Below are 24,942 nucleotides of genomic sequence, written 5' to 3'. Positions count from 1 at the left end.
TAAGTATTTGGTCAATAACAAAAGTTTATCTCAATATGTTGTTATATACCCTTTGTTGGCAATGACAGAGGTCAAACGTTTTCTGTAAGTCTTCACAAGGTTTTCACACACTGTTGCTGGAATTTTGGCCCATTCCTCCATACAGATCCCCTCTAGAGCAGTGATGTTTTGGGGCTGTTGCTGGGCAACACGGACTTTCAACTCCCTCTAAAGATGTTCTATGGGGTTGAGATCTGGGGACTGGCTAGGCCACTCCAGGACCTTGAAATGCTTCTTACGAAGCCACTCCTTCATTGCCCGGGCGGTGTGTTTGGGATCATTGTCATGCTGAAAGACCCAGCCACGTTTCATATTCAATGCCCTTGCTGATGGAAGGAGCTTTTCACTCAAAATCTCACGATACATGGCCCCATTCATTCTTTCCTTTACACGGATCAGTCGTCCTGGTCCATTTGCAGAAAAACAGCCCCAAAGCATGATATTTCCACCCCCATGCTTCACAGTAGGTATGGTGTTCTTTGTATGCAACTCAGCATTCTTTGTCCTCCAAACACGACGAGTTGAGTTTTTACCAAAAAGTTATATTTTGGTTTCATCTGACCATATGACATTCTCCCAATCTTCTTCTGGATCATCCAAATGCTCTCTAGCAAACTTCAGATGGGCCTGGACATGTACTGGCTTAAGCAGGGGGACACGTCTGGCACTGCAGGATTTGAGTCCTTGGCGGCGTAGTGTGTTGCTGATGGTAGGCTTTGTTACTTTGGTCCCAGCTCTCTGCAGGTCAGTCACTAGGTCCCCCCGCGTGGTTCTGGGATTTTTGCTCACTGTTCTTGTGATCATTTTGACCCCATAGGGTGAGATCTTGCATGGAGCCCCAGATCGAGGGAGATTATCAGTGGTCTCCCCCCCACACACACAGACACACACACACACGCTGTACATACAATACATACACACATCACTTCTTCCTAACTGTTTAGCTCTGACCAAGCAGACAGGGAGGAAGGAAGTGATCACCCTACATCCCAAATGGAACCCTATTCCCTATGTAGTGCACTACTATTGACTAGGGCAAATAGGGTGTAGTGCACTACTATTGACTAGGGCAAATAGGGTGTAGTGCACTACTATTGACTAGGGCAAATAGGGTGTAGTGCACTACTATTGACTAGGGCAAATAGGGTGTAGTGCACTACTATTGACTAGGGCAAATAGGGTGTAGTGCACTACTATTGACTAGGGCAAATAGGGTGTAGTGCACTACTACATAAGGTTGACCCCTAGACTTACTGCAGCCACCACACACACACACACACCACCGTCCACCAGAGATGACATATGACATCACAGCTTATGACATCAATAATGACCTCACCACCCAGCCACCCCATCAATGCCCCTACTGTCTATCTCTCTGAGACACACACACACACACACACACACACAGGAGTCTGTAAATATGGATGGGGCATGAGAGGGACAGAAAATGTGTTATCTTTCATACAAAGTAATAGACTACAGACACTATTCCCTTTATAGTGCACTAAGTACTACACTATGAACCCTATTCCCTTTATAAGTAGTGCACTAAGTAATACACTATGGGCCCTATTCCCTTTATAAGTAAAGTAGTGCACTATGGACCCTATTCCCTTTATAAGTAGTGCACTATGGACCCTATACCCTTTATAAGTAGTGCACTATGGACCCTATTCCCTTTATAAGTAATACACTATGTGGTGAATAAGGTTCAATTTGGGACGTCTCTCTCTACCTCTCTATGAAGCTAACACACGACACAGACCAAATTATACAGACCAATCTATTGAATATTATATAATGTCAGGCTATAAACTACAACACCAGTCTACACACACACACACACTGGCACACAAACAGAAACACACACACCACACACACACACAGGATTCATGTTAAAGTTCGATAGGATAGAGTCAATATAACAGACAGACATACTGTGGGTCTATGAGCTGATTGCTGTGTGTGTGTGTGTGCGTGTGTGTGTGTGTGTGTGTGTGTGTGTGTGTGTGTGAGAGAGAGAGAGAGAGAGAGAGAGAGAGACACTCTTTCAGTCTCCTCCCTCCTTTCTCAAACCCCCACGCCTTTTAACCCTTTATTTTGACAGCTAGTTGCGCAAAGTGCGTAAACGTTATTCGTGAATAAACCCGCTCATCAGAACCGGAAAAAAGACGTGACAACTCGTAGACCCGATGTTGCTTCGTTGGCTACTTTTACGCCATGCAAGGGACGGTATATATAGCATATAACTTGCACTACAAACTTTATGTAAAAAGACCCGAAGCTCCGCCAGCATCCAACCCTTCACTTTATATAGATTGACTATCTATGTGTATAGTATTTCTATACTCAACCCGTTACCCAGCTCTGGTCCAGAGCGTTAGTGCGCGTTCCCTCTTTCACTCATAAATGTATGAACGCGTAGTAACGCCAAGGACCAGAGCTAACCATTACTACTCACCTTCCAACGAAATTCTCCAGAACGGAGCTTTTCCCGGCGCTCTGCCCTCCGACCACGGCGATTTGCGGCAGGTCCAGGTTGCAGCTCTGGCCGATGCAGCTGAAGGCGTCCTGGAGCTTGTTGATGAGGGGAATAAGGTCTTCCATACCCCGGTTCCCCATGGCTGCTGCTCTTCTCTCCGGCGGACTCAACTCAGGATTCTCGGAGAGACAGGGAGAGAGAGACAAGACTCCGAGAGAGAATTGGGTCGGATCTTTGCGCTCTCTCACTTGCGAACTGGAGTTTCCTTTCACGGAAAAAGCGTAAAAGTCAAGTCGACTGTTAAAACGTGATTGTTGTCAGATTTGAGTTCGGCTCAGTAACTAGATTCTAAATAACAGGGCTACAGTGACGCGCTATTTAAATGAATAGAAAAGACGGAATAGAAAACAACAGTGATAAAACTTCAGTCAGTCATCATCCGGTCAGGCGACACGCAGACTCTGCTCCAGACCGTGGCTCCGCCTGTCATCCACTTACACCTCTTCTCATTGGTCATCACAGTGTCTGTCAACGTATAGGAGGAGCCTACTGTATGATTGGTTTTCGTGCGTTGAGAAAAAAATGGACGTTAGACACGCCTCCGTGGACCCGGCAATGTCCTGCTATTGGCCGCAAAGGGTGTCAATCAAATACCCTTCTCCCCGCCCCTTCTCAAAAGTTTAAAGCGTCTTTCTCGCCTTTGCATCCTCTCATTGTCTCCTTTTATTTGACCTTAATTCAACTACACTGATCTGAAAGAGCTGAATAGGTGAAACACACACCAGATCGTGTCAAAGCTTCACTTCTCTTGAGATAATCAGACATAAACAGGAGTGTTGTGTTTAGAGCAAGATGCAAAACAATCACATGTTATTGGTCACATACACATGGTTAGCAGATGTTATTGCGAGTGCAGCGAAATGCTTGTTCAATCACAAAAATATGTGAATAACTAGATCTATTGATACAGTAGCTTACTATACAGTATCGCTATACAGCATTGATATAAAGTCAATCACTGATTTAGCAACATAATGTCTCCTATTCAAAGGTAAAGGCCTTTTACGGTACAACCCTCTAACAGAACAGGTACAGGAATATAATCAGGAATCTCCCCACGACCACAATGGGATTATTTAACACACACAGAGTAATATTTACAAACCATAGATTTGATCAACCACTTTCTTTACAAAAATACAATGTCTCGTATTCAAAGTTTAAGGTATTTTATAGCAGCCTACACAACCTGGTCTCAGAGCATTTCGTATTATTCTGTATGTACATCTGGGTTAGGGGAAGGGTTAAGGTTAGGGGAAGGGTTAGCTATAAGGGTTAAGGTTAGGGTTAGGGTTAGGGGGAAGGGTTAGCTAACATGCTAAGTAGTTGCAAAGTAGCTATAAAAAAAGTAGTAAGTAGTTGAAAAGCTAAAGTTGGCCGTGATGAAATTCGAACTCGCAACCTTGGAGTTGCTAAATGTTCGCCTTATACACCCACCTATCCACCCTGACCAATTACCCTCCTTTCATTTTTCTCTTAAAATAACGATCTGTATTATGTAACCACACCAAATGTAACATGGAAAGTCTTGGATTTACTTACAGAATAATATGACCTGCTCTGAGACCAGGTTGGCCTACAGCACAGAACATAAAACACAGGCACAAGAATATAATCATTAAAGTTGCATTATGTAACTTTTTGGGGGCGACCGGACTAAATTCATATAGAAATGTGAGTTAAATGTCACGTTCTGACCTTAGTTCCTTTTTTATGTCTTTGTGTTAGGTTGGTCAGGGGGTGAGTTGGGGTGGGGAGTCTATGTTCTTTTTTTCTATGTTATATTTCTATGTGTTTGGCCTAGTATGGTTCTCAATCAGAGGCAGGTGTCGTTCGTTGTCTCTGATTGAGAATCATACTTAGGTAGCCTGTTTTCCCCCATTTTGATTGTGGGTGTTTGCTTTCTGTTTTTGTGTCTGCACCAGACAGAATTGTTTCGGTTGTGCTCTGCGTTTTGATTATCAGTGTTCAGTTCCATTATTAAAAACGTGAACACGTACCACCACGCCGCACCTTGGTCCTCACCTTCTTCCACCTACGACAGCCGTTACATATAGATCTGTCGTTCTCATCGAAAGCAAGTCTAAGATGAGGTAGATCTGTTCTATGTGCACTATTTCTATGCTTCCCTTTCTTAGAGTTTTGTTTTTGCATCTGTTACTTTGGGTTTTGTACAGCAGCTTCAAACAGCTAAATATACAATATGTTTGGTTGTGGAAAATATATTTCACAGCAGTTTAGATGGTACAATGATTCTCTGCACTATACTTGCTTGTTTTATCACATAAACTGAAAGTAGGTGAACTGTTTAAGCAATAAGGCCAGAGGAGGTGTGGTGTATGACCAATATAGCATGGCCAAGGGCTGTTCTTATGCACGACGCAGTGCGGAGTGCCTGGATACAGTCCTTAGCCGTGGTATATTGGCCAAATATCACAAACCCCAGAGGAGCCTTATTGCTATTATAAACTGATTACCAATGTAATTAAAGCAGTAAAAATACATGTTTTTATCATACCCGTGATATACGGTCTGATGTACCATGGCTGTCAACCAATCAGCATTCATGGCTCGAACCACCCAGTTTATAATAGAATTTTAGCAACCAGGACATTTCTGCATAGTGTCTATTTATGAACTCGTGATGTCCATATCTGAAGTTATGATCTCTGTCAACAACATTTATCTGTTACAATGTCCATATCTGATGTCATGATCTCTGTCAACAACATTTATCTGTTACAATGTCCATATCTGAAGTCAAGATCACTGTCAACAACACCCCATCATGTCACATGGTTGAGTTAGAACAGGAGTGTGACTGTGTTTCCATGGAGACCCAGGTGTTCCTCCAGGACAAAGGAGACTACTCTACCTGGCTCAGGGACACTGAAGAGCCCTCATTCCAAACCCTAAACCCTGGGTAGAGGGGCTCAGTGAATGTGGTCTGGAATGTGTACAAGGGAGTCATTGTGTCAGAGTAGACCTCGTAGAGGGACAGACTGCCAGCTGGCCAGTCCAGAAACACTCCTACTCTGGGAGGAGGACAGGCCTTTCTGGGGTTTAGGAGGGTCGATGAGGGGCAGAGCAGGTATACGAGTGACTTCACTATTGTGGTGAGCAGTGTAAAGATGCCCAGAGCAGTCCAGACACCAAGTATGTGGACACACCAAGGGCCAGGCTCATCTAGGCCTATATCTCATTGTAATCATATTATTATCTATGAACATTTGAACATCTTGGCCATGTTCTGTTACAACCTCCACCCGATACAGCCAGGTTCTTGGTTTCTTCCTAGGTTCCTGCATTTCTAGGGAGTTTTTCCTAGCCGCAGTGCTTCTACATCTGATTTGCTCATTGCTTTCTGTTTGGGGTTTCAGGCTGGGTTTCTGTACAGCACTTTGTGACATCGGCTGGTGTAAAAAGGGCTTTATAAATACAGTTGATTTATTGAAATAAATATGGAGTTGGACCCTCCTTTACTGCTATAACTTAGCATCCGCCAAACCCAGATTCTTCTGTCGGACTGCCAGATGGTGAAGCGTGATTCATCACTCCAGAGAACGAGCTTACACAACTACAGAGTCCAATGGCGGAGAGCTTTACACCACTCCAGCCGACGCGTGGCATTGCGCATGGTGATCTTAGGCTTGTGTGCAGCTGCTCAACCATGGAAACCCATTTCATGATGCTCCCGACGAACAGTTCTTGTGCTGACGTTGCTTCCAGAGGAAGTTTGGAACTCGCTAGTGAGTGTTGCAACCGAGGACAGACAAGTGTGCTCTTCAGCACTCTGCGGTCCCGTTCTGTGAGATTGTGTGGTCTACCACGACGGCTGAGCCGTTGTTGCTCCTAGACATTTCCCCTTCACAAAAACAGTACCTATGGTTGACCTGGGCAGCTCTAGCAGGGCAGAAAATTGACAAACCGTCTTGTTGGAAAGGTGTCATCCTCTGATGGTGCCACGTTGAAAGTCACTGAGCTCTTCAGTAAGGCCATTCTACTGACAATATTTGTCTATGGTGATTGAATGGATGTGTGCTCGATTTTATACACAGACAGCAACGGGTGTGGCTGAAATAGCCGAATCCACTCATTTGAAGGGGTGTCCACATACTTTTGTATATATAGTGTCTATATAATAGTGTTTATGAAAGGAAGATTCTTACTTGTCTAGTGGCAGAAGTTTCTCTGTGTTGTGGTGTCAGTTTGACTTGGTATTGTCTCTGAGAGAACAAGAAAGAACAGAGAGTGGCAGGGGAAGAAGAGAGAGAGGGAGAGAGAGGGAGACAGATGGAGAGAGTGGCAGGGAAAGAAGAGAGAGAGAGAGAGAGAGGACTGCAGCAGGCAAGACCCAACCTGTAGTAATCAGGAATGTTTTTTTCTACATCACACACCATAAGTCAGGGCTGTTATACTGGTAGTAATTTAGTAATTTACACCGGCCCTTTGATCAATTCTGAACATGAATTAAAGACCTGCAAAAAAATCCCCGCCAAAATCTGCCTTTCAGTGTCAAAATGACAAACACCATGGTGTCTATGGTGTGTTTTCTAGCTGTTTTCAGGCGCTTCTAACGCCCATGTGGCATGTTGATTCTTTCTTCTTCATGTGAATTAGTGTTTCAATGGTAGTGTTCAAGCTACACAATATTATGACCCCATTGCTGAAAGAAACGACTCTAAGGAACACGTCCTGCCTTATGTTCCCCTCCCTATGACTCACAAAGACTCGTTAGAAGGGAGTGAGACAAACAACGCCTGATGACTGAGGGAATTGACTTCAAAGCATCCTTCAGACTGGAATTTGGCATTACCTGATTGGACATATCTTTGTGGCATTACCTGATTTGACATATCTTTGTGGCATTACCTGATTGGACATATCTTTGGGGCATTACCCGATTGGACATATCTTTGTGGCATTACCTGATTGGACATATCTTTGTGGCATTACCTGATTGGACATATCTTTGGGGCATTACCCGATTGGACATATCTTTGGGGCATTACCCGATTGGACATATCTTTGTGGCATTACCTGATTGGACATATCTTTGTGACATTACCTGATTGGACATATCTTTGTGTTATTACCTGATTGGACATATCTTTGTTCCATTACCTGATTGGACATATCTTTGTGTTATTACCTGATTGGACATATCTTTGTTCCATTACCTGATTGGACATATCTTTGTTCCATTACCTGATTGGACATATCTTTGTTCCATTACATGATTGGACATATCTTTGTTCCATTACCTGATTGGACATATCTTTGTTCCATTACCTGATTGGACATATCTTTGTTCCATTACCTGATTGGACATATCTTTGTTCCATTACCTGATTGGACATATCTTTGTGACATTACCTGATTGGACATATCTTTGTGACATTACCTGATTGGACATATCTTTGTGACATTACCTGATTGGACATATCTTTGTGACATTACCTGATTGGACATATCTTTGTTCCATTACCTGATTGGACATATCTTTGTTCCATTACCTGATTGGACATATCTTTGTTCCATTACCTGATTGGACATATCTTTGTTCCATTACCTGATTGGACATATCTTTGTGACATTACCTGATTGGACATATCTTTGTTCCATTACCTGATTGGACATATCTTTGTGACATTTATTGAGATGCTTCGTTTTTCAGATGATTTTAAACCTAATTACCTTTTAAGAAGCTATTGATCGTTTTGAACTAAAACAAAAATAACGTTGGGAGGAGAGTCTTGTGTTTTTTTCCTTTCCAATGATGATCAAATGTTTTGGTTGCACCTTGACTCACGTTGGTTGAGCCTCCACTTCTTTCCTGGTTACTTTTAACAACATGTAATATTAAGAAAAGTGTTTTATTGGATAGTTGTGTGTTGCTTTTTCATACAGTTTCTACAGTATAATGGCAGGTGGAGAATGTCCAGCCCCCCTGCAATTAACCTTTATCATTATTATTTTAAACGTCTGGCCGCCTTAAATAGCCCTCTGCCATAGGTCTCTATTAACCAATCACATCTCTGTTCCTACATCTCATACTGGAATCAGAGATAGAGCGCCCTCTACAGATCAGATGACAGAAAGACACTGACAGAGGCACTACAGATCTCAATTTAATTTCCCGAATTCCTCTCTCCTTGCCTTCTTCTCACAACGAATTGGTTTTGACACAACTATAGTCTACCAGGCTGAAATGTAATATTTCTGGTTCTGTCATGTGGGCAGAGTGTTATTGTCCAAACATATTGGTATAGGCGTACTGCGTCAGATGCTTGATTATGTTATGGGGGAGACGTGCTAGAAAATATACTAGAATGTGGAGTGTGTTTGCATGTTGAAGGTAAGTCTTTGGTCCAAATGTCTCCTCCTCTTCCTCTCTGGTTAAAGGCATGTCTCTGTCATGTTCCAAAATACGAAACATACTAACAGCTGTAATTATTCAAAAAATAATATGTAATTTTTCCCCCCAAAATAAAAATAATAAGTGCTGAAAATTCTACACACACGGAACAAAGTTCCTGGTTAGTTGTCGCATCCCCCAGTGTGTTGACAGGTTAGTTGTCGCATCCCCCAGTGTGTTGACAGGTTAGTTGTCGCATCCCCCAGTGTGTTGACAGGTTAGTTGTCGCATCCCCCAGTGTGTTGACAGGTTAGTTGTCGCATCCCCCAGTGTGTTGACAGGTTAGTTGTCGCATCCCCCAGTGTGTTGACAGGTTAGTTGTCGCATCCCCCAGTGTGTTGACAGGTTAGTTGTCGCATCCCCCAGTGTGTTGACAGGTTAGTTGTCGCATCCCCCAGTGTGTTGACAGGTTAGTTGTCGCATCCCCCAGTGTGTTGACAGGTTAGTTGTCGCATCCCCCAGTGTGTTGACAGGTTAGTTGTCGCATCCCCCAGTGTGTTGACAGGTTAGTTGTCGCATCCCCCAGTGTGTTGACAGGTTAGTTGTCGCATCCCCCAGTGTGTTGACAGGTTAGTTGTCGCATCCCCCAGTGTGTTGACAGGTTAGTTGTCGCATCCCCCAGTGTGTTGACAGGTTAGTTGTCGCATCCCCCAGTGTGTTGACAGGTTAGTTGTCGCATCCCCCAGTGTGTTGACAGGTTAGTTGTCACATCCCCCAGTGTGTTGACAGGTTAGTTGTCGCATCCCCCAGTGTGTTGACAGACGTTAAGATATGATGCCAGTTGTGTGAGGTGCCTGTTCACGAGAGATGACCAACTGTGTAGTAACCCGGTAGTTTACCAAATACAAAGAGACTCCATTATTGCATCAGTATTGTATTAGTTTCCCACTACACATATACAGAGAGACTCCATTATTGCATCAGTATTGTATTAGTTTCCCACTACACATATACAGAGAGACGGCATTATTACATCAGTATTGTATTAGTTTCCCACTACACATATACAGAGAGACTCCATTATTACATCAGTTTTGTATTAGTTTCCCACTACACATATACAGAGAGACGGCATTATTGCATCAGTATTGTATTAGTTTCAGAGACAGAGGGAAATATAGAGCGTAGGGTAATGTTCTCTAATTACGCTGTGATTGGCTCAGTTCTCTGCCACTCACAGGGACACTACATCACTGCAAAATCTACAGGGAGAGAGAATGTTCAAACCCCCTTGGGTGCTGCCATAGATTTACATTAGAAGTGCCCATCCAAGAAGGCTCAAGGTCATTGGCCACAGATAAAATCTCTACCGTAGCTTTGATTGGACTGATTGTATCAACATCGTACTTTCAAAATCCTAGCGAGCAAGTTAGACAAGCAGTCATCATCATGAATCAAGTTGAAAATCTACAGGAAAATCCTTTTCAATGTTTGTCATTTTATTTATTTACCTTTATTTAACTAGGCAAGTCAGTTAAGAACAAATTCTTATTTGCAATGACGGCCTAGGAACAGTGGGTTAACTGCCTGTTCAGGGGCAGAACGACAGATTTGTACCTTTTATTTATTTTTTTATTTTACCTTTATTTAACCAGGTAGGCAAGTTGAGAACACCTTTATTTAACCAGGTAGGCAAGTTGAGAACACCTTTATTTAACCAGGTAGGCAAGTTGAGAACAAGTTCTCATTTACAATCGCGACCTGGCCAAGATAAAGCAAAGCAGTTCGACAGATAAAATGACACAGAGTTACACATGGAGTAAAAACAAACATACAGTCAATAATGCAGTATAAACAAGTCTATATACAATGTGAGCAAATGAGGTGAGAAGGGAGGTAAAGGCAAAAAAGGCCATGATGGCAAAGTAAATACAATATAGCAAGTAAAATACTGGAATGGTAGTTTTGCAATGGAAGAATGTGCAAAGTAGAAATAAAAAATAATGGGGTGCAAAGGAGCAAAATAAATAAATTAATTAAAATTAAATACAGTTGGGAAAGAGGTAGTTGTTTGGGCTAAATTATAGGTGGGCTATGTACAGGTGCAGTAATCTGTGAGCTGCTCTGACAGTTGGTGCTTAAAGCTAGTGAGGGAGATAAGTGTTTCCAGTTTCAGAGATTTTTGTAGTTCGTTCCAGTCATTGGCAGCAGAGAACTGGAAGGAGAGGCGGCCAAAGAAAGAATTGGTTTTGGGGGTGACTAGAGAGATATACCTGCTGGAGCGTGTGCTACAGGTGGAAGATGCTATGGTGACCAGCGAGCTGAGATAAGGGGGGACTTTACCTAGCAGGGTCTTGTAGATGACATGGAGCCAGTGGGTTTGGCGACGAGTATGAAGCGAGGGCCAGCCAACGAGAGCGTACAGGTCGCAATGGTGGGTAGTATATGGGGCTTTGGTGATAAAACGGATTGCACTGTGATAGACTGCATCCAATTTGTTGAGTAGGGTATTGGAGGCTATTTTGTAAATGACATCGCCAAAGTCGAGGATTGGTAGGATGGTCAGTTTTACAAGGGTATGTTTGGCAGCATGAGTGAAGGATGCCTTGTCAGCTTCCGGTTACTAGTCCAACGCTCTAACCACTAGGCTACCCTGCCGCCCCATATGAAGAGAAATGACTGATCAAACGTTTAGGTGCTCATCAGCCATAGGACATAAACATTGCACAACAAGTTGGAAATCTCCAATTCAACAATGAGTAGTTTGGAAGGAATCAGTGGCTGACTGCAAGTGTTACAAAGCAATAACCAGCCGGCTATTCAGTGGAGAGGGTGTGTGGTCAGAGGGTGTGTGGTCAGAGGGTGTGTGGTCAGAGGGTGTGTGGTCAGAGGGTGTGTGGTCAGAGGGTGTGTGGTCCCAGTCTGGGTTTAAGGTTCTCTTTTCCAAGCTTAAAAGGATAAACATTCACATGCAACACCATGGGCCAGAAAAGGTTGAATACATTGGTCATGCTGTCAATCCAACATGACTTCTGCCACGTTCAAAACAACTGGAAACTCGGAACTGGGAAATCACAGACTTCAGAGAGTTCAAGAAAACTGAGAACTCTGGAAAAAAAATGAGCTCTGACTGGAAAAATAAGTTTTGAAAGGTCATCCAACTCAGAATTCCAAGTCAGGAACTTGGGCCTCTTTCTAGAGCTCAGACCGGAAGAGCATTGATACGACCTGTTTTTTTCTGAGTTCCCAGTTGTCTTGAAAGCACCATAAATCCAGAGAACGCCAGACTTTGATGACAAAGTTTGATGACGAAATTTTCCGCCAAGAAGGAATGCCGCTGCGCCACCTTCCTGTTCAAGTGAGCACAGCACAACAAGGTGAGTACAAACATGTATTGTATGCTGCTGCATAAATGATGTAATATGCCAGGGATATATGTATACTGTAGCTAAGAAAGTAATACTAAGTGTATGTAGTGTAGTAAGCTGTTGGTAGCCCATGTGCCTCACCCTAATATTTTGGTCCCTTTCCCCCTCATAACATAGCCTTCTGTTCTGACTTGGTGTTGCACATGTAGCCTAATGCCTTAGAGAAATGCCATCATATAATATTTCATTATCTGCTTATATGCTCCCTTTTATTTATTTATTTATCCTACGGTTCTGACTTGGTGTACAGGGAGAACACTGTAAGAGCAGCCCATGTTCTGAATTCTGTCGCTGTACATTTCAAAAGAGATGAACAAATAGTTATGACTACGTCTGTCCTAGCTCGCTTATTAATGCCTTAATCGAAATTACGGATTGCTTCTTATCCACTCATCGTTTGCTTATGCAATAGTTTGTACATCTTAATTGTCAGTAGAAACCACATTTGTTTAAGCAAGTCAGCCATATCAGCTTTTTCTCTAAAGGCAGTAAATGAGGCTGAAAGAACTGTTTCCCTGCCAGACAAGGCTTCTCTGATATCCAGGTGTAGTGGTGGTAAGGATTCACTCCACGGTGCTGAAAACAAGGCTCCTCTGATATCCAGGTGTAGTGGTGGTAAGGATTCACTCCACGGTGCTGAAAACAAGGCTCCTCTGATATCCAGGTGTAGTGGTGGTAAGGATTCACTCCACGGTGCTGAAAACAAGGCTCCTCTGATATCCAGGTGTAGAGGTGGTAAGGATTCACTCCATGGTGCTGAAAACAAGGCTCCTCTGATATCCAGGTGTAGTGGTGGTAAGGATTCACTCCACGGTGCTGAAAACAAGGCTCCTCTGATAACCAGGTGTAGTGGTGGTAAGGATTCACTCCACGGTGCTGAAAACAAGGCTCCTCTGATAACCAGGTGTAGTGGTGGTAAGGATTCACTCCACGGTGCTGAAAACAAGGCTCCTCTGATAACCAGGTGTAGTGGTGGTAAGGATTCACTCCAAGGTGCTGAAAACAAGGCTCCTCTGATAACCAGGTGTAGTGGTGGTAAGGATTCACTCCACGGTGCTGAAAACAAGGCTCCTCTGATAACCAGGTGTAGTGGTGGTAAGGATTCACTCCACGGTGCTGAAAACAAGGCTCCTCTGATAACCAGGTGTAGTGGTGGTAAGGATTCACTCCACGGTGCTGAAAACAAGGCTCCTCTGATAACCAGGTGTAGTGGTGGTAAGGATTCACTCCACGGTGCTGAAAACAAGGCTCCTCTGATAACCAGGTGTAGTGGTGGTAAGGATTCACTCCAAGGTGCTGAAAACAAGGCTCCTCTGATAACCAGGTGTAGTGGTGGTAAGGATTCACTCCACGGTGCTGAAAACAAGGCTCCTCTGATAACCAGGTGTAGTGGTGGTAAGGATTCCCTCCACGGTGCTGAAAACAAGGCTCCTCTGATAACCAGGTGTAGTGGTGGTAAGGATTCACTCCACGGTGCTGAAAACAAGGCTCCTCTGATAACCAGGTGTAGTGGTGGTAAGTATTCACTCCATGGTGCTGAAAATAAAGCTCTGCTGTTGGGACAGCTTTATGTAGGCCATTTGTCTCCATTATAATACATGTAATGTATTTTGTTGTGCTGTGCTGTGTACTGTAGTGCTGTGTTATGTAATGTAGTATTGTGTAGTGGGGCTTTGCTGGCATGCATCATAAACCTTTTTTTTTTAGTTTGCCCCACCAAGATTTAGATGCTAAACCCCCTACTGATATCCCCTTTGGTTTGCTCTGCTCTCCTTATGCTGAACTAAGGGAGAGTTAGGTGTTATGCTAGTGGTACATGTCCTGCTCCTCCTAGTTGCAATACACCCACGTCTCCTCCCATGTCTGGCTGGACACGTTGTATGTTTTAATGTTTTGATTGTCAAACTGATGAACAAGAGAGAAGAGCAACAGAGTCCTTCTGCCACTGGAGGGCGATCTCCCTCCATCCCATGAAGGGTCTGTCGGCGGTTTCCCAGACACAGATTCAGCCAAGTCCTGGACTGAGAACAACTCAATGGACAATCTCCATTGACAACGTTTTTTTTAGTCAAGGATGAATTTAGGCGTAATCTGTGTCTGGGAACCTGCCTCTGAATGTCCAGTAATGGAACATGAATCGGCTTCCTGTTTCACAACAAAGCATCCTTCACTCATACTGCCAAATATACCCTCGTAATACTGACTATATACTACCCACTACTGCGACCTGTATGCTCTCGTTGCCTGGCCCTCGCTTCATATTCGTCACCACTGGCTCAGGTCATCTATAAGTCTTTGCTAGGTAAAGCCCCGCCTTATGTCAGCTCACTGGTCACCATAGCAGCACCCACCCGTAGCACACGCTCCAGCAGGTATATTTCACTGGTCACGCCCAAAGCCAACACCTTCTTTGGCCGTCTTTCCTTCCAGTTCTCTGCTGCCAATGACTGGAACAAATAGCAAAAATCACTGAATCTGGAGACTTATATCTCCCTCTCTAACTTTAAGCATCAGCTGTCAGAGCAGCTTACTGATCATTGCACCTATACATAGCCCATAGCCCATAGCCCATAGCCCATCTGTAAATAGCCTCATCCCCATTCTCCTTTGCACCCCAGTATCTCTACTTGCACATTCATCTTCTGCTCATCTATCACTCCAGTGTTTAATTTCTAAATTGTAATTATTTCGCCACTATGACCTATTTTATTGCCTTTACCTCCCTAATCTTACTATATTTGTAGACACTGTATATAGACTTTTCTATTGTGTTATTGACTGTACGTTTGTTTATTCCATGTGTAACTCTGTGTTGTTTGTGTCGCACTGCTTTGCTTTATCTTGGCCAGGTCGCAGTTGTAAATGAGAACTTGTTCTCAACTAGCCTACCTGGTTAAATAAAGGTGTTCTCAACTAGCCTACCTGGTTAAATAAAGGTGTTCTCAACTAGCCTACCTGGTTAAATAAAGGTGTTCTCAACTAGCCTACCTGGTTAAATAAAGGTGTTCTCAACTAGCCTACCTGGTTAAATAAAGGTGTTCTCAACTAGCCTACCTGGTTAAATAAAGGTGTTCTCAACTAGCCTACCTGGTTAAATAAAGGTGTTCTCAACTAGCCTACCTGGTTAAATAAAGGTGTTCTCAACTAGCCTACCTGGTTAAATAAAGGTGTTCTCAACTAGCCTACCTGGTTAAATAAAGGTGTTCTCAACTAGCCTACCTGGTTAAATAAAGGTGTTCTCAACTAGCCTACCTGGTTAAATAAAGGTGTTCTCAACCAGCCTACCTGGTTAAATAAAGGTGTTCTCAACCAGCCTACCTGGTTAAATAAAGGTGTTCTCAACTAGCCTACCTGGTTAAATAAAGGTGTTCTCAACTAGCCTACCTGGTTAAATAAAGGTGTTCTCAACCAGCCTACCTGGTTAAATAAAGGTGTTCTCAACCAGCCTACCTGGTTAAATAAAGGTGTTCTCAACTAGCCTACCTGGTTAAATAAAGGTGTTCTCAACTAGCCTACCTGGTTAAATAAAGGTGTTCTCAACTAGCCTACCTGGTTAAATAAAGGTGTTCTCAACTAGCCTACCTGGTTAAATAAAGGTGTTCTCAACCAGCCTACCTGGTTAAATAAAGGTGTTCTCAACTAGCCTACCTGGTTAAATAAAGGTGTTCTCAACTAGCCTACCTGGTTAAATAAAGGTGTTCTCAACTAGCCTACCTGGTTAAATAAAGGTGTTCTCAACCAGCCTACCTGGTTAAATAAAGGTGTTCTCAACTAGCCTACCTGGTTAAATAAAGGTGTTCTCAACTAGCCTACCTGGTTAAATAAAGGTGTTCTCAACTAGCCTACCTGGTTAAATAAAGGTGTTCTCAACTAGCCTACCTGGTTAAATAAAGGTGTTCTCAACCAGCCTACCTGGTTAAATAAAGGTGTTCTCAACTAGCCTACCTGGTTAAATAAAGGTGTTCTCAACTAGCCTACCTGGTTAAATAAAGGTGTTCTCAACTATTCTACCTGGTTAAATAAAGGTGTTCTCAACTAGCCTACCTGGTTAAATAAAGGTGTTCTCAACCAGCCTACCTGGTTAAATAAAGGTGTTCTCAACCAGCCTACCTGGTTAAATAAAGGTGTTCTCAACCAGCCTACCTGGTTAAATAAAGGTGTTCTCAACCAGCCTACCTGGTTAAATAAAGGTGTTCTCAACCAGCCTACCTGGTTAAATAAAGGTGTTCTCAACCAGCCTACCTGGTTAAATAAAGGTGTTCTCAACTAGCCTACCTGGTTAAATAAAGGTGTTCTCAACCAGCCTACCTGGTTAAATAAAGGTGTTCTCAACTAGCCTACCTGGTTAAATAAAGGTGTTCTCAACTAGCCTACCTGGTTAAATAAAGGTGTTCTCAACTAGCCTACCTGGTTAAATAAAGGTGTTCTCAACTAGCCTACCTGGTTAAATAAAGGTGTTCTCAACTAGCCTACCTGGTTAAATAAAGGTGTTCTCAACTAGCCTACCTGGTTAAATAAAGGTGTTCTCAACTAGCCTACCTGGTTAAATAAAGGTGTTCTCAACCAGCCTACCTGGTTAAATAAAGGTGTTCTCAACTAGCCTACCTGGTTAAATAAAGGTGTTCTCAACCAGCCTACCTGGTTAAATAAAGGTGTTCTCAACCAGCCTACCTGGTTAAATAAAGGTGTTCTCAACTAGCCTACCTGGTTAAATAAAGGTGTTCTCAACCAGCCTACCTGGTTAAATAAAGGTGTTCTCAACTAGCCTACCTGGTTAAATAAAGGTGTTCTCAACTAGCCTACCTGGTTAAATAAAGGTGTTCTCAACTAGCCTACCTGGTTAAATAAAGGTGTTCTCAACTAGCCTACCTGGTTAAATAAAGGTGTTCTCAACTAGCCTACCTGGTTAAATAAAGGTGTTCTCAACTAGCCTACCTGGTTAAATAAAGGTGTTCTCAACTAGCCTACCTGGTTAAATAAAGGTGTTCTCAACTAGCCTACCTGGTTAAATAAAGGTGTTCTCAACTAGCCTACCTGGTTAAATAAAGGTGTTCTCAACTAGCCTACCTGGTTAAATAAAGGTGTTCTCAACTAGCCTACCTGGTTAAATAAAGGTGTTCTCAACTAGCCTACCTGGTTAAATAAAGGTGTTCTCAACTAGCCTACCTGGTTAAATAAAGGTGTTCTCAACTAGCCTACCTGGTTAAATAAAGGTGTTCTCAACCAGCCTACCTGGTTAAATAAAGGTGTTCTCAACCAGCCTACCTGGTTAAATAAAGGTGTTCTCAACCAGCCTACCTGGTTAAATAAAGGTGTTCTCAACTAGCCTACCTGGTTAAATAAATGCACATTTTATATGAATTTTTTCAGGGTTGGGGAGTAATAGATTACAAAACATATTTAACTGTAATCCATTATGTTACAAGCAGAAATATTGCGATCAGATTATACATGAATACTTCTAGGATTACTTTTAAATCCATAATAAATGTTTGCAAAAAAAATATTTGACATCTTTCTCAATGACATTGAAATCACCATTGAAAAAAGGTGCACATGTCTAGCAAGCCTGACCACAGTTTGTGACCCCTGTGATGACACAGCACATGCGTTTTGACAGATCTGAGCAGGAATAGGCAGACTACTAGACCAAGCTGTGTCTTCCAATGGTGCGACTGCTGTCGACATCCAAAGATGATCCAACCTGAATAAATGCTGGACAGCAGTGGTGTAGCCGACCGTAGGGACGACAGCAGTGGTGTAGCCGACCGCAGGGACGACAGCAGTGGTGTAGCCGACCGTAGGGACGACAGCAGTGGTGTAGCCGACCGGAAGGACGACAGCAGTTGTGTAGCGACCGTAAGGACGACAGCAGTGGTTTAGCCGACCGTGAGGACGACAGCGGTGGTGTAGCCGACCGTAAGGACGACAGCAGTGGTGTAGCCGACCGTGAGGACGACAGCAGTGGTGTAGCCGACCGTGAGGACGACAGCAGTGGTTTAGCCGACAGTAAGGACCACAGCAGTGGTGTAGCCGACCGTAGGGACGACAGCAGTGGTGTAGCCGACCGTAAGGACAACAGCAGTGGTGTAGCCGACCGTACGGACGACAGCAGTGGTGTAGCCGACCGTACGGACGACAGCAGTGGTGTAGCCGACCTTAAGGACGACAGCAGTGGTGTAGCGACCGTAAGGAAGACAGCAGTGGTGTAGCGACCGTGAGGAAGACAGCAGTGGTGTAGCCGACCGTAAGGACGACAGCAGTGGTGTAGCCGACCGTAAGGACGACAGCAGTGGTGTAGCCGACCGTGAGGACGACAGCAGTGGTTTAGCCGACCGTAAGGACGACAGCAGTGGTGTAGCCGACCGTAAGGACGACAGAGGTGGTGTAGCCGACCGTAAGGACGACAGCGGTGGTGTAGCGACCGTAAGGACGACAGCAGTGGTGTAGCCGACCGTAAGGACGACAGCGGTGGTGTAGCCGACCGTAAGGACGACAGCTGTGGTGTAGCCGACCGTAAGGACGACAGCGGTGGTGTAGCGACCGTAAGGACGACAGCTGTGGTGTAGCCGACCGTAAGGACGACAGCGGTGGTGTAGCGACCGTAAGGACGACAGCGGTGGTGTAGCGACCGTAAGGACGACAGCTGTGGTGTAGCCGACCGTAAGGACGACAGCGGTGGTGTAGCGACCGTAAGGACGACAGCTGTGGTGTAGCCGACCGTAAGGACGACAGCAGTGGTGTAGCCGACCGTAAGGATAGCACTTGTTATTGCTACCTACTAGGCTACATAATGCATTGATGTGAATCACACTGCTGCGCTGTCATTTAGCTATTTGCCCTTTCAGGATTGTGGTTGTTGCGGACGGCTGTTCACAAATGCATGCCTATTTTAACCCAATAAAGGTTGAATTCAGGAAGTTGCAGCTCCCTATCAAGCATTGTTTTTGCGACCAGGGGGTGTATTCATTAGGGTAACCGTTTACCGTTGAAGAACCAAGCGGAAGAACATTTTGTTTGTATTGGACACATTCAGGTAGGTCCTCCGTTTTGTTCCGTTTGCTTCCGTTTTAAGAAATGTTTTGCAACAGAATCGGCTTTAATGAACAATCCCCAGTGGACAGCCAGCAGTATACAACCTGTTCTTGCAACAGCTGCATAGTGCGGATCCCAGCCTGTGGAATAACAGTTTGAGGAAGTTGTTCCATTCTAAACTGCCCCGTGGTGTTGTGCTCCTTACGGTGAAATACAAGTTTCATTTAAGAAGACCAAGATTGGGGCTTTTAGGCCTAACAGACACATGCTCAAAGGCATAACAGACACATGCTCAGAGGCCTTAACAGACACATGCTCAGAGGCCTTAACAGACACATGCTCAGAGGCCTAACAGACACATGCTCAGAGGCAAAACAGACACATGCTCAGAGGCCTAATAGACACATGCTCAGAGGCCATAACAGACACATGCTCAGAGGCCTAACAGACACATGCTCAGAGGCCTTAACAGACACATGCTCAGAGTCCATAACAGACACATGCTCAAAGGCCTTAACAGACACATGCTCAGAGGCCTAACAGACACATGCTCAGAGGCAAAACAGACACATGCTCAGAGGCCTAATAGACACATGCTCAGAGGCCATAACAGACACATGCTCAGAGGCCTAACAGACACATGCTCAGAGGCCTTAACAGACACATGCTCAGAGTCCATAACAGACACATGCTCAAAGGCCTTAACAGACACATGCTCAGAGGCCTAACAGACACATGCTCAGAGGCCTAACGGACACATGCTCAGAGGCCTAACGGACACATACTCAGAGTCCTTAACAGACACATGCTCAGAGGCTTAACAGACACATGCTCAGAGTCCTTAACAGACACATGCTCAGAGGCATAACAGACACATGCTCAGAGGCCTTAACAGACACATGCTCAGAGGCCTAACAGACACATGCTCAGAGGCCTTAACAGACACATGCTCAGAGGCCTAACAGACACATGCTCAGAGGCCATAACAGACACATGCTCAGAGGCCTTAACAGACACATGCTCAGAGGCCATAACAGACACATGCTCAGAGTCCTTAACAGACACATGCTCAGAGGCATAACAGACACATGCTCAGAGGCCTTAACAGACACATGCTCAGAGGCCTAACAGACACATGCTCAGAGGCCTTAACAGACACATGCTCAGAGGCCTAACAGACACATGCTCAGAGGCCATAACAGACACATGCTCAGAGGCCTTAACAGACACATGCTCAGAGGCCATAACAGACACATGCTCAGAGGCCTAACAGACACATGCTCAGAGGCCATAACAGACACATGCTCAGAGGCCTAACAGACACATGCTCAGAGGCCTTAACAGACACATGCTCAGAGGCCTTAACAGACACATGCTCAGAGTCCATAACAGACACATGCTCAAAGGCCTTAACAGACACATGCTCAGAGGCCTAACAGACACATGCTCAGAGGCCATAACAGACACATGCTCAGAGGCCTAACGGACACATGCTCAGAGGCCTAACAGACACATGCTCAGAGGCCATAACAGACACATGCTCAGAGGCCATAACAGACACATGCTCAGAGGCCTTAACAGACACATGCTCAGAGGCCTTAACAGACACATGCTCAGAGGCCTAACAGACACATGCTCAGAGGCCTAACAGACACATGCTCAGAGGCCTTAACAGACACATGCTCAGAGGCCTAACAGACACATGCTCAGAGGCCTTAACAGACACATGCTCAAAGGCCTTAACAGACACATGCTCAGAGGCCTAACAGACACATGCTCAGAGGCCTAACAGACACATGCTCAGAGGCCTAACAGACACATGCTCAGAGGCCTAACAGACACATGCTCAGAGGCCTAACAGACACATGCTCAGAGGCCTAACAGACACATGCTCAGAGGCCTAACAGACACATGCTCAGAGGCCATAACAGACACATGCTCAGAGGCCCTAACAGACACATGCTCAGAGGCCTTAACAGACACATGCTCAAACTCGGGCACTTTTGATAGACTTAAACAGCTGCAAATTATCGCGATATCAAAGTGTCATTAACAAACAACTTAAACTAGAGGCTTCTATGGCATTACATTTTTCACATGCAAAAAAAGCACTTTTCAGTCGTGCTCAAATCATGTCATTTCCCGAGAGCAGCATTTATTTTTCAGCTGGAAGCAAGGAACCCAATCAGTTCTCCATGACAACACAATCATAAACAACAGAGTAGGCTATTTAGTCCTTATTTTTCGGATTATACTCAGGTAAAACAATTTGATTAATGTACTTTTCCATATTTAATAAGACCTAATCTTGAAGATCAAGGGGTATTAAGCTAATTATAATGACTGGAAATGGGACAGACTGTTTTGTTGTTAGGTAAACATACAGCCTAACGGAATGCTAATCAGTAGTAGGAACCAATGGGTTAGAAGCATCCCTAACCAACCCATAAAGTCAAATGCAACATCCATTTATGGACAGCTATGTAAACTCATGTATTTGTCCTGCAATAGATGTCTTCAATTGGTAATATTCATTTTTTGTGTGTTTTCTAGTGACTCTTATTGGGCCCAGTAGAGCTGAGTCAAAATTGGCTGTTTTTAAAATGTATAAAAACTAAAATGAGCTTTTGGTCTTAATTTAAGTTTAGGCATTAGGGTTAGCAGTGTGGTTACGATTCAAATGAGATTTTATGACGTTGTGGATGCGCCAGCTATTGACCACTATGCAGAGCTGCCTCCAGACTCGCCAGATTCCAGATACCGGTCCCAGACACTTAACGGTTAGAGTTTCACCTGCTGCAGAGATCTTGTGGCAAGAATATTATTTATTACATCCAGATGTTGGATACAGAGAAAGTAAATATCACATATAACTAAATTAACAAGAGTGGGGAGGGTGTATTTTAAGGAGGAAATTGGTGTGTTTGCATGCCAGAGGTGGGACCAAGTCACTATTATTCGAGCCACAAGTAAGTCTCAGGTCACATGGTCCGGATCTCAAGTCGAGTCCCAAGTAGAACGGATCAAGTCCATGTTGTGCGTCGCAAGAGCAAATCGAGTTGATTTACACGTTTTTTTTTAAATCAAGACTTAAGTCATGTTTTTTTTTAAATACAGAAAATGATTTATTCAATTACAAATCTTTGTTTATTTATTGAGGCAACTAGACAGCCCTTTTTTGTGTGTCTACAACACATTCTGATGATGTAATAATTCATTTCAACAAATTCCAAATCCAAGCTTCTTCAGTCAATGATACATTTAAAGCAATTTCGACATAGACAAACACCAATAGACCCTATGTTAGTAAGTGTTGCTTGATGCTCCATTGCTGGGGAGCTTGCAACGTAAACGGTTCATATTCTTCATCACCAAACCATTTTTGGAGCTCCATATTCTTCTATGGCAGTCACCTCTCCCTTCAATTTTGACGTTTGCGCTGCACCCATTTCTATAGCTGTACAGCAAATTAGCCATCTGTTCGCGAGCTCAGCGGTTTTCAAACACGCGACCCCGCACAATCACTGCGCAAATGTAGCCTGTCATTACAGCCATAAATGGTGAAGCCTTTTCAAACGACAAGATACAGAAATAAACTGCGTTTTACACCTGCGTTTTGAGCTGACATTTTGAAAGTTACGTATCTTGAAAACTGGATTGCTGACAGTCCCAAAATGTTTTGCTTGTCAGCAATGAACTAATGAATCAAATATCAAAATATTGTTTTTTTGGGTGGAATTTTCCTTTACCTTCCCAGAATATGTCACACGTTCATCCATGTTACCAGTTCTACCATTATAACCCTCCCAAACTAGGACTATCTGAAATATGCCGATGATGAGTGACATCACCAGGTAGCCTATTGTTGTGACAGAGTTGTGTCTGTAGCAGATCGCTAAACGGTACTTTATATGTGCGTTACATACTGGATACATTATTAAACTACTGTGTTTTTCGCCAGGCAAAACCGGAGAAAATTAAACAAGCGCTTTCTGGTCACTAATCTGGGTATGTGCGCCCGCCAATGCTGATGACTGGTCATTGGTCAACAGTCAAGACGCACATTTTCTTTTGGTTCTGAAGCACAGATTAGGTGTTTTTTTAATAAGGATTTGGTAGAATGCCATAGGCTTATGTTAGTGACCAGATCGAATAAGCAAAGATATAATATAGAAATAGTAGGCCATATATGCCAAACACTCTCCTACCCCAGGGCCATATGTAGCCTATTAACATATGAAGAAAATACATCCCTTTCAGTTTCACTTCTACAACCCCCCACAACCTTCTCACTGTGCAAACTCACCCAAACTGTATTGATTGACAGTTTGCTGGTCCAATCAGAGGGTTGAGTGTGCTTTTCACTAGCCAATCAACTTTTTTGCAAGTATGATACTGTCTCTGGCTGCGTGGAGAGTAATCCACGGAGAAGTCATCTGTCTCAAGTCGAGGTCGAGTCCAGAGTGTAGAGACTGCAAGTCCATGTCAAGTCTCCAGTTATTTTATGTTTCATCAAGTCGAGTCTCAAGTCATAAACTTTATGACTAAAGAGTCAGACTGGAATCCAAGTCATGTGACTTGAGTCCTCTGGTGCGTTGTGTATGTGTGTGTCTGAGTTAGAACGCTGGTGTGTCCAGTTTCCCTGAGCTCAGCCATTCTATACTCCCTTACTGACTGCTCCTCAGCTGTCCCTCTCTCATACTGCATCCTGAACTGCCCCCGCAACACACACACACGCACACACACACACACACACACACACACACATACAGACACACACACACACACACACACATACAGACACACACACACACAGACACACGCGCACAGACACACACACACACACACGCACACACATACAGACACACGCGCACAGACACACACACACACACACGCACACATACAGACACACACACACACGCGCACAGACACACACACACACAGACACACGCGCACAGACACACACGCACACACATACAGACACACACACACACGCGCACAGACACACACACACACAGACACACGCGCACAGACACACACACGCACGCACGCACGCACATACAGACACACACACACACGCGCACAGACACACACACACACGCACGCACGCACAGACACACACGCGCACAGACACACACACACGCACATACAGACACACACACACACGCGCACAGACACACACACACACGCACGCACGCACGCACAGACACACACGCACAGACACACACACACACACCCACACACACGCACACACACACACACACACACACACACACATATAAAGCAGACGGACGTAAGTGTGTGTGTGTGTGTCTGTGTGGGTGTGGGTGTGTGTGTCAGTGTGTGTGTGTGCAGGGGGGTGCAGGGTTAATGTCTTGTGTAGAGAGCAAGTGTGTCTCCTGAATTAGAGGGGTTGCCAAAAGAAGTTGGATGGTTGCCGAGAAGGGGTTGCCTAGGGGTGTTGGGTGTTGCTAGGGCGGGTTGTGTTTCTGCTGTGTAGCCTGTTTGCGGTGCGTAGGACGCGTGTGGCTTTCTCA

At 44.2% G+C, this 24,942-nt stretch overlaps 1 protein-coding gene across 1 annotated transcript in view; it reads right to left on the bottom strand.

Annotated features, from left to right (window-relative positions):
• The window catches only part of LOC116372035 (dynamin-2), a 79,129-nt gene extending 76,097 nt beyond the window's left edge, over window positions 1-3,032 (bottom strand). Inside the window, exon 1 of the mRNA XM_031821109.1 lies at window positions 2,504-3,032. Coding sequence (XP_031676969.1) covers window positions 2,504-2,664 — 161 coding nt within the window. The 5' untranslated portion in view covers window positions 2,665-3,032. The remainder of the gene's footprint in view (window positions 1-2,503) is intronic.
• Between the last annotated feature and the right edge of the window lie 21,910 nt (window positions 3,033-24,942).

Source organism: Oncorhynchus kisutch, unplaced genomic scaffold (assembly GCF_002021735.2).
Source record: "Oncorhynchus kisutch isolate 150728-3 unplaced genomic scaffold, Okis_V2 scaffold3858, whole genome shotgun sequence".
NCBI classification, from domain to species: domain Eukaryota; kingdom Metazoa; phylum Chordata; class Actinopteri; order Salmoniformes; family Salmonidae; genus Oncorhynchus; species Oncorhynchus kisutch.
The sequence above is the reverse complement of the archived record's forward strand: the minus strand, read 5'-3'. Positions and strand labels throughout refer to the sequence as shown.